The sequence below is a fragment of the Ascaphus truei genome, chromosome 4 (assembly GCF_040206685.1).
Source record: "Ascaphus truei isolate aAscTru1 chromosome 4, aAscTru1.hap1, whole genome shotgun sequence".
In the NCBI taxonomy this organism is placed as follows: domain Eukaryota; kingdom Metazoa; phylum Chordata; class Amphibia; order Anura; family Ascaphidae; genus Ascaphus; species Ascaphus truei.
Window position 1 is genome coordinate 124,236,941 of NC_134486.1, and position 11,445 is coordinate 124,248,385.

General features: G+C 40.0%; 1 protein-coding gene across 3 annotated transcripts in view; it reads right to left on the reverse strand.

Annotated features, from left to right (window-relative positions):
* GRM1 (glutamate metabotropic receptor 1) overlaps window positions 1–10,753 on the reverse strand; it is a 511,900-nt gene extending 501,147 nt beyond the window's left edge. For 2 of the 3 annotated variants that reach the window (XM_075596536.1, XM_075596538.1), the window contains exons 1-2: window positions 10,196–10,326; window positions 8,357–9,243 (exon numbers count right to left, since the gene is read on the reverse strand). In XM_075596536.1, the coding sequence (XP_075452651.1) occupies window positions 8,357–9,134 (778 nt within the window). In that variant the 5' untranslated portion in view covers window positions 9,135–9,243; window positions 10,196–10,326. Of the gene's footprint in view, window positions 1–8,356; window positions 9,244–10,195; window positions 10,327–10,634 lie in introns of those variants that run through there. The other variant, XM_075596537.1, reaches the window with a different exon arrangement.
* Between the last annotated feature and the right edge of the window lie 692 nt (window positions 10,754–11,445).

The following is an 11,445-nucleotide window of genomic DNA, read 5'->3' on the forward strand; positions in this document are numbered from 1 at the left end:
ATGTAATGGTTATTATGACTACAAACAATATATTCAATAGAATGGAGATCAGTTGATACAAGTGTAGATATGTATATAAGAAAAAGGATTGAAATGCGCAAAAGGATTATAATTTTATATTCTATATAAACAATAATATATATAATATATATATATAAGAAATTGCTATAGTCACAAAAGAGAGAGAGATTCAGAGGAACAACTATTATCAGCAATATTAACAAACTACAAAATATGTTATGTGAATAATAATCAAATAAAAATAAAATTAAATATAATAATAAAAATTAAATAATAATAATAATTGAATAATATATCTAAATAGAAATGGAGAAATCACAGAGAACAGAACACAGATGAAGAGACCAATGGTGACATAGTGCCAGAAGACATTACAATACATATCACCTATCAATAATTGTATATATACTAATAACAATAAAAATAATAATAATAATAACATAACTCTCGCAGGTGACCACATTTAGAGATTTCTCTCCCATGTATGGTTCTTTTCAAAATCCTGTAAGTGTACTTCTTATGGGTGGCTGATTTTTAAAATAAATGTACCTTTATTTTTAAACAGTTACGTGCTATGGAGCTTGCGCTTCTGTTTGTTTTTTGTCCATATATATATATATATATATATATATATATATATATATATATATATATATATATATCAATACGATACCGTTCCGCAGTCTGGTAATCAGGAGACAGCACTCAGTAAGTAGTTTGTCAAAATAAGTATATTAGTTACAAATGTGATACATCAAGAAACCAACGTTTCGGTCCTCCAAAACGGGACCTTTTTAAGGGAATGCAAGGGAAGAGTGACCGAAAACACCACATATACATACATCCACAGTGCCCGCCAATTAACCAATCAGCACAAATCAATTAAAAAGCCAAAACAATGAAACTGAGGTCACCTGTCGACAGGTGAAAAAAGCAGGCACACAAGGACTTTAGTAAAAACATACAAAAACATTTAATACAACTGTTTCAACTCTCTGCTGAGCCTTTCTCAATACATCTTTTTTTTTTTTTTTAATATATATATATATATATATATATATATATATATATATATATATATATATATATTGCAGAGAAAGTATAAACCAACCTCACACTGATGATACCAATTAAAGGTTGAAACATGTCTGTGAGTGGTTTGACTTGCTTTGCTACTCCCATGCTGTGCTTAAAAGCTTGTAAACCACAATGCATTTGCTTAAATGGACTCCATGTGAAAGGATTTTCCAGGCAAAAGGTGACACATTGTGTGCTCATTTGCATGTAATTTCCCATAATCCCTTGCTGCAGTGGGAGCACTGTATGCTAGGTGATAATGGTTGAAAGGCAGGGGTGCAGACCTGTCTAAGACATGTGAATGTGCTCACAAGTGATATTCTTTAATGGCTATATATATATATACACACACACACACACACACACACACACACACACACACACACACACACACACACACACACACACACACACACACACACACTCTGTGTTAGTTGGTTAATGTGAGAAACTGACATGACCAGGGAGGATCCAGGCGGTTCCCCTCTCCCCCCCGCCTTGTACCCACATGTAACGTACAAATAAAGACAGGAAACGGGAACTGGAGGTAAAATGGCCGCGGCTATTTATTTATACAGAAAACCTAATGGGGTAAATGCACTCCCTGCCAGAGTGCTCCTTTGACAGGAGGGGGAGGAGACGGTCAGCCAGCCCTTGAACCGCTGACCTCGTGTCCCCTACGCGAGCGGGCTCTCGAGGTCATGGATAACTGACCTTGCCCGCTCGTACTCCCCCCGGGCTCAAACGGCCCAGCTCCCAGTCTGGCAAGAACAAGCACCTACCCCCCAAGAGCCGCCACGACAAAGGCAAAACTGGTCAATGACCCCTCCTGTTCGGAACCTCGTTCCTTTCACTCAGCACAGTATCAGCAGTTCATGCTGCAACAGAACAAAGAAACATTAACACGTTATACAATGCCTAAGTCCACATTCCTGGGAATACCCTGGCCCTGTTCAGCCCTCTGCTGCAGTTCATTACATGATTGCAATCACTACCTAAGGGGATGGGTGGGCGGGAATCGTCTGGCGGGCAGCAAAAGAGGACGTGCTGCCCGCCAGCCTGGCCTTAAGAAGGTTTTCCGGGAACTCCTCCCCTGGGCCGGGGAGGGAGGTGTGGGGGCGGGCCAGCGAGGGGAAGGCCAGACCCCCCGGTCATGAAGCCCCCCCGCCTATGGCTAGGGAGGCCGCTTGACCAGGGAGGATCCAGGCGGTTCCCCTCTCCCCCCCGCCTTGTACCCACATGTAACGTACAAATAAAGACAGGAAACGGGAACTGGAGATAAAATGGCCGCAGCTATTTATTTATACAGAAAACCTAATGGGGTAAATGCACTCCCTGCCAGAGTGCTCCTTTGACAGGAGGGGGAGGGGACGGTCAGCCGGCCCTTGAACCGCTGACCTCGTGTCCCCTACGCGAGCGGGCTCTCGAGGTCATGGATAACTGACCTTGCCCGCTCGTACTCCCCCCGGGCTCAAACGGCCCAGCTCCCAGTCTGGCAAGAACAAGCACCTACCCCCCAAGAGCCGCCACCGACAGGCCTATTTAACCCCCCTTAAACTAGGCCGGTACCGCCAACCCTGCCAGAACCCTCTCCAAGCCCTCCCGCAAACTTAAATAAGTCTATCCCGCCTGGCATGACTAACAGCGGGACCCCTGCTCATCTACCAGCCCTGGTTTGTCCTTACCGATCCACCTGGGGATACCAATCGCGCCCGGAGCATCAGTTACTCAACTTGTCATGCTTCCTAAAGATGCACTGAGAATCTCTTTCTCCGCTGCGCTAATCATCACCCGGAGCTGCAGGCCGCCACTGCCCCGCGCTGTCTGGGATTTCTCCCCCTGCGAGCTGCCCAATCCCGCTGCGAAGCTAAACAACCTGCAAACGCGCTTATCCTGTCTCACAGCTAGCCCTTTCCTACTGCTGCCGGCTTCATACCCGCCCTCTGTGACCCCCGGGGAAGCGACCCTGGCGGTGGACTGGACCATGCCTCTTCCCTTGCTCGCTTCGTGTCGAACCCTGCCAACCGTGACGCCTTGCCATATAGCCCTGATGTCGCCCTACCCGCGACCCCGTACCATTACCAGATACTCCGAATGCCATACCTTCCACGGCGTGTCCCCATCAACCGCCGGTAGGGGCTGCCCCACCGCCTGTGCAGCGCGTGATGCTGCCAGGTGGGGCAGCTACAGTGCCCATGACCCCGGCCGTGGCTGAAGAATTGAAAGACACCGGGGTCAGGCTGATGGCACTGGGATGGGATTTACGGCGACAGTGACCCCGGCCGTGGTTAAAGTTGGATTAGGAGACACCGGGATCAGGCTGGAGGCTGCCGGAACGGTATCTGGTGCAAAGCTTGTAGCATGCCTATCAATGCTGTCGTGAAAATTGCCTTCCCTGCTGCGCTATGTGCCGCTAGTATGGTGCCCGCTCAGGCCCTGGTCTCGCCTTACCCCAGTTGCGCCACCTGGGATTTCTGCCGCCAACCAAGTTCCTAAACGCGCTCATCCCGTTGTGCAACCGCCCCCAATTTACCGCTGCAGGTCCCTTACCGGTCCTTGGTCCCCATCAACCGCCGGCAGGGGCTGCCCCACCGCCTGTGCAGCGCGTGATGCAGTGCCCATGACCCCGGCCGTGGCTGAAGAATTGAAAGCCACCGGGGTCAGGCTGATGGCACTGGGATGGGATTTACGGCGCCAGTGACCCCGGCCATGGTTAAAGTTGGATTATATATACACACACACACACACACACACACACACACACACACACACACACACACACACACACTCTGTGTTAGTTGGTTAATGTGAGAAACTGACATTTTATTTGCTTTAGATCCATTTTTTGGGTGTTCTAAGCAGCATGTTCGTCCTTTCAACAAGAGAATATAATCTTCTGTGCACCTCATTCACAGATGAAGACCCCTTGCTGTTATGAACCATATGTGCTATGTAATGTATTAAAGTCTCCCATCTCCAGTTTAGATATCTATCTGATGAAGAGACCTGTACAGTCACGAAAGCTTATGCACAGGAATGCCTTGTACAATTGATATGTCCATTACATTGTATCACAAACTGCAAAGTATCTTTGTCTTCAACAAGCAGAGTTTCTTCTCTTCTCCTGCTTAGTCTTTGACATGGATGGATGCATGAATTAATTAGTTCATTTTACCAGGGAGTTGGGCTAAAAGAGTCCTCTGGCAAAGGCAACATTAGATTGCCAAGACTGGTGAATTTCAAATACCCACAGAATACAGAAACCTAGATATTTTCCAAAGAACACAGACATCAGTCGTGCTTTTCTAAAGTGTAGTCATGAAATGTTTATCAATGTAAATGTATACTATAAGAGTAACCGAGAATGAATTCTGAGGATAAAATATTATTCTTAGAAAACCACAGATTTTTTTTAAAATGCCATAGCACCTATAACGCTACAAGAAACAAATGCAAGCACAAATAGCACTAATTAAAAATGAAAAATCAATTGTGCATATGTGACCATATACAGTATAAAGTGAATAAAAGTGTAAATATATATACATAATAATAATAATTATATATACAATCCCTGGAGATAATGCTGCTCCCAGAAAGGACTCAAATGAAGTCCACAAACGGTTGACAGAGGAGATTTCCGGGGCACAAATAAATTCAAGGACATAAAAGAGGAATATATTAAAAAAATGGCACCTATAACACTGGAAGCAATGAAGAGCATTGAGATTCAGAATTAATCCATAATTAAGGGAGTGGAAGGTGTGTGCTATTCTAAACGACATACATCAGAATGTGCATCAACATATCTGATTGCACTTCAGTCTCTTATTCTTATTTTTGCACAAAAGGCATTAGGGAGGTTTTTAGGACGAAAGTCCCCATTGGTGTGTCAAAGAACTAATAATGTCACCAAATTAGTCATCTTTCAGCAAAATATCAACATACAATGAGCAAAACATGGTGTGTGTGCCCTATTGATAGTTTCAGAATTATTCAAATCTAGCGATTTGAAAGAAATTGGCAATTAAATCTAGGAATTATAGAGAATTTTTTTAATTAGCATAATAAATGAAATTGCAAAGGACATCAATTTATTGCGTGGTGAGTTGTCTGTGAACCCTGGCTTAGCCATTACTTTTTTTGCTACTAAATGCGGGTTCATTTTGCATTGGTTTATGAATACTGTAAGTTATTTGACAAGATATTTGTCTGTCAAGTTGGTTTACCCTCAAATAAAATATATTCTTGACAGCCGTATTTCTTGAAAATTAGGCGTTAAAAAACAACATGGAGCAATTTACAGTAGGCTCTCTGTATAGATGGTGTTATTTCATAAGATCTTTAGAAAGGGCTAACGATTCAAGAACAACCTTTTAAAACTTATTTTTGATGAATTGTAATTTTCGAAATTTAGAAGAAAAGAAAACTCATCTATAGTCAGACTCATAAAGATTATTTGCAGGAACAAATTGTAGCAATATATGTAAATCGGTGAATAAAATTGCATAACATATTTGAGTGAATTTTCACAGTGTAAGTTAATAACTGCATTCCCATCTTTTTTTCCCTCATTCCATTGCAAAACTGTGCAACAGTGGGATGGATACTATATATATATATTTCTGAAAATAACATAAGATCACCAAGGGTTATGCAGACTTAGGGGTTTATTCACTATGGACGACTGCGTGTTAATACACCTGGCCCAGTGTTAACGGCTTTTGAAGTTAATGTCAGTTAACACTGAATTGGGCTCGTTAACCCACAACAGTCCTTAGTGAATCTGCCCCTTAGAGACCATCCTTAAATGCAAAAATGTTTAAATAATTGCTGTGCATCACACGTCCTGTTTCTTTCCAATTGCAGTACAGTAGTTTTTATTATCAAAGCTGAGGCGGCAGTAAAACAAGTAGAAGTAATCTTCTTAATTTATAGCAAACATAGAAAATATCGAGTTCACAAAATAAAGGGAAACTTGAGGACATTTTAAAAAAAAAATCATGAAACACTTCTGGGTGAGGGTTCATTTTGCCAAGATGACATTACTTTATTAAATTACATTTTTTAAATCTGATATGAAGTGCTATAAAAGCAGATGTAAAGAAAGCATTATGCAATATTCTGGTAGCTACAATATATGGCATTTGTGACCAACCCCAGGTATTGAATAACCCATTTCAGTTATACTTTGTGCACAACAGTATGTAGTCTATATTATCTTTTTGTTCATTTTAGTGAAAAGAACATGTAATTCAGTTACTGTGATATCTGGGCTAATTTCACTTTCTTAAGTGAAGCAATGACTATTCATCTTTAATTCTGATAGATAGCTTACTAGTTCCTTGAGCACACTCATTAGTTGGTCAATAGAGGTCCCATTCTTAAAATATGTACTTTTTACATACAACAGTAATTAGATACTGTGTGTGAAAGGCAAAGAAACTTCATCATTTCACATCTACATTACATCTAGTCTTTCATACACATCTACATCTAAAGTTATGCATGTTATCTATTGGACGGCTTCTATTACGTGTTGTCTATGGATACTTGTCGCAATAATAATATTAATAATCTTTTGTTCTTATGTAGCACTGCTAATTTTATGTTGCGCTTTACAGAGACATTTTGCAGGCACAGGTCCCTGCACCGTGGAGCTTACAATCTATGTTTTGGTGCCTGAGGCACAAGGAGGTAAAGTAACTTGCCCAAGGTCACAAGTAGCCGACACCGGGAAGTGAACCAGGTTCCTCTGCTCCAAACTCAGGGCCAGTCTGAGCCGCTCCTTCTCTGCAATTTCTTTTTTTAATTTATTTAAGTCTCATATAACATCTCCAGTGTACTCTGATTTAAAACTTAAATTAGTACAAGAATATAAATGCTTCAATATACGGCAAATGTTCTACACCATAAAAGCCCAGACTAAAGTACAGAGGGTATTTCACAAGGCAGTCCGTGTGGAACTGTAAATAAAAAATAATATTTTTTTGTTTGTTTTAATATGTGCAGCCTTTGATTACCTTTATTGAATACTAATAACCTAAGCTGCCGATCAATTCCTTCTCCCATGACCAATCAGCAAATGTTCTGTTTTCCAGGGTTCAGTAAATGGCGGCCTTTCCGTTTTAATCAATCCTACAGTGAGTGTAGCTCAGCAGCTACAATGTATGCTTATATTACTAAGGTAACGTTATCTATTGTTACTGTTTGCAGCTCAAACTGCTGGGAATATTGGCAACACATTATCACCAACCGAAATGTGTTGCAAATATCTAGCACTGCTGGGGAGGTTTGCAAAAACCTGCTATAGAAATCAAAGGATGCTCAATATATTAAAACTCATTAAAAATGGCATTAGGAGTTGAATAAAAAATGTTTTAGTATGTATTTTTTAATACTACTGATTTATAAAAAAAAAAAAAAGTAAAACATACACCTGTAGGATATTGCATGGATTGCTCTTTTAAGAGGAATAATTGTGTGTACACTATTAAATAAAACATTAAAATCAGTATTGAAGCCATACTCATTACCACAAAATAACATTTGACAATGCTACCATTGAACTTACAATATCCTTATTTATGCTACAATTTAATTATATAAACTGGGCCAGGCAGTCTCATTTATCAAGCACTTGTGGAAGCACTTGAGGCAATTGCAAAAATGAATAGTAGAGTTGGTCTGATCACTTATGCCTGAGCAAAAATGCAGATAGTAAAATCTTCTAATTCATTATTTTAATAAAACCCTTGATGCTTGAGATTTTAAGAGGAATGCAATGTAGATGTTTGGTGACAATTCAGATCCGATTAAAATAGCAGTCAAACTTTTGCAATGCTAAATTCTATATGCCAATTATTTTTACGATCTACATTGCAATCAGATTATGTATAATAAGAATTTAAAAAAATAAAAATTAGTTGGGTGAGGATGTACTGTATAAATAGGCAGAAGTTATGGAAGTCAGTGTGAGTGAAGAAATACCAATGCCATTACATGCCTATTAAGGAAACACAATAGAAATACTTATACCAAGGTAATACAGTATGACTGTGACTAGTGGTAAGAAATGTTGCAATAAATAATACTTAGTCTGAATAAATTCACGACCATGGTCATTCTCTGGTCCAGTGCAAACAATAACCTGGTCAGGTAGAAATTCTACATTTCACCAAATGTGATCACTCTTAATGCGGTGAGTTAATATAACTGACTAGTACTAAGAGATTAAAGGTGTTTGTTTTCGACTTACCTTCTGTATGAACTGCAGACACATAAGTCCAGTTATACCTTTTCACAATGTCTAACATGGCTCGTGCTTGAAGTATGTCAGAAGGGACTACCCTCAAAAAGTATTTATATAAAGTTTTGTCACTCAGGTCAATACTTGTCGCAGAATAAGCAATTTGGGGGATATCAAAAAGCTGAAGCAGGTTTTGTACTTGAATAGCCACTGAACTAGACCCTGGTCCGATGACACCAGCAATTGGTTTTTTTATTCGGCCTTGAGGGGTTGGAGAGACATCTAAACACTTGTTGGCGCCGTCTTTGTCGTCTCTAATTGAAATCAGTGAATCTCGTATAAATTCAATGCTCTGCTCCAGGGCTACCGATGAATGCCAACAGGAATCCCTGATCTCTGTACCCAGGGTGATGTTAGGCAGTAATGTCTGATCCAAGTTGATCTGATCCAAAGTGTGAAACATGGCTTCCACTCTTTGGATGCCATATTGATCTCTAATTTCTCCACATTTCCTCTCCGGCACTCTATCCGCTGACGGCTGATGATGGACAGAGAAAAGGGCTCCTATGATGACATCTCCCTCCATTCTGGCCACGGATCTTGGAGAAATAGCGCCCACTAGCAAGGTGCTTCCACTAACACTTCCATGGAAGATGTCAAACTCCACCATAATTGAGGGTAACAGCAACACCAGCAAGAACCCAAACATTGTATTAAAGTGCGCCATGCAGATCCAATCTATCACTGATAGGGGACTGTGCTTGGAAAATGCCAGAGTAATGAACATGCATCAATTTCGACAGTCACTTCTTAAGTGTTTCCAAATCCCACCCCAGCAACCTTAAAGTAAACAGATCGAGCGTACAAATGGAGTCATCACTCTGGGAAATGATCTCCTGTTGAGAAAGGGAGGTAGAAAAATGAAATTATTAAACGTTTCCTCTTCAGATTAGAGGTTACTTCTTTTTTTTCTCTCTCTCTCTCTCTCTCTCTCTCTCTCTCTCTCTCTCTCTCTCTCTCTCTCTCTCTCTCTCTCTCTCTCTCTCTCTCTCTCTCTCTCTCTCTCTCTCTCTCTCTCTCTCTCTCTCTCTCTCTCTCTCACATATATATATATATAATTTTTTTTGTTTGATGTCAACTTCAGTTTGCATCAAAAGAGGATGTCATCTGTATGCTCCAGGGAGAAGATATGGAAGAAAATAGCCCTAAATCCTCCCTGCCCAATTTATGTTAAAAAATGCCACTTGTTTATCTTGTCCTTTTGGCAAGGTCGTGGCTATTGCATGTACACCAACTTATGAATAAAACAACGGGACTACATAAATAACATGTTTTAAGTCTTTTGCCAACTTTGGGTGGAGTAAGAAATGCTATTTGCAGCAATACTGCATCCTAAGATGTTTCCAAATGAGTTTAAATAAGTATAACAGGACTTTTTATCTGAAACACGACCTTAATATTAATCGACTTTTTGCAGAAACACCATTGTATTTCACAATGCAAAAAGGAAAACGTAATACTGTATATACAACCTGAGCATAGAAGCATTGGTTACTATAGCTGTAAATCGTAGCATGCCACCGTTTTTTATAAACATTATCAGACCCAATCATGGAATCTCCTTGTATAGATAACTATTGAATGGTCCTAAAAGAAACCAGACCATTTAATCTCAGATCATAGGATTATCGTTGCTGTGCGTTGACATTTAGATTTTCTCTCTTTCCAGCTTTTAGCCAGCGATTGTATCTCTACACTCTGAGCGATGGTGCTTTCAGGACTGTGGACAGCGCTTCACCAGCCCAAATCTGACCTTTTCCAAACCATCACCAGCTACTTTCTACTTACCCAGACTGAAAAGGGGGAAAGGGATTCGTAGGCATCCAAACCCATTGCTGCCACTGTTTGCTTCCAACAGTACTCGCCTTTCTTATCTTTGTCTGTAACTCTCCCCTACAGCCTCCGAGCACCCACACACATTCGCACAACACAACCCACACACAAGCAAATCCAAGCACCGCCAGTTCCTGCTGCCGCCTTAGCCCACTCTTTACAGGACAATTAATGAGGCTAGATCTCTTTATGAGACCCGTGTTCAGCAGCCCTGTTAGCTCAAATCAATGATCAATAGGGCTTCGATTTGCATCTGTACAGTGCGCGCACACTTTGGAGAAGAGTATTATTTATTTTAGATATCATGGCTATTTAGTAATTCAGTCAATTCTGTCAATTCATTTTGGTCCTTTCCTAATATTGATTTATCTAAGAGATTTAACTTGAGACCTACCTGAATCGGTGAGACCGTTTTCTTTCTCCTTGATCAAATTGGTTCTTCTGTTAACACAAGCGATTGCATTGCCACAGTAACATGCACATATTTCGTCTGTACTCTAGTGCCCTCTTTCTTCAACACTGTTTTACCACAAGGAAATGCGGTTTACTTCAATACGATCCATTATGTCATACTATGTATATCAGTATATTTTGTTTTAGACTATCCCTGTTTTGTAACTTCTGTTACAAACACCTAGAATACATTCAGTGTAATGTAATCTATGCTGTGTCACCCGTAGATTATACAGTGTATAATATCACCTATTCTCTTTATTTGCAGATCAAGAATAATGCAATTAGTAATAATAATGCATTCTAATTTTATTAACTAACCGTAACATTAACATTATTCAAGAGGTATTTTAAAAGAAGCTTTTCACAAAAAGTCCCATCTTTACAGGAGTTTCATGCAATGGTCATACTCTGTATTTTAGATTCATTTTTTAATGGGAAAAAAAGAGGGGCATTTTGTTAGATGTTTAAAATCTTTAGTGCTTATTATACATGAATAAAACACAATCAGTCATTAATAAATAACAATACATTTGTCTATTTTGAGTTTCACAATGTGTTTTGTATTTTTTTTATAGCCAAACACTTGCAGTGCTGCTCATGGATTCTTAACCCTTTGCTTTCCCTGGATCATACAGTATATGTATTTTTTTAAACCGACCAATGCCAAATTCACATAAACACTGAACAGTCGTGCTGGCAATAAATGCCTAGATGCATCAATACAATAAAAGTTTTATTTGTGTGATTCT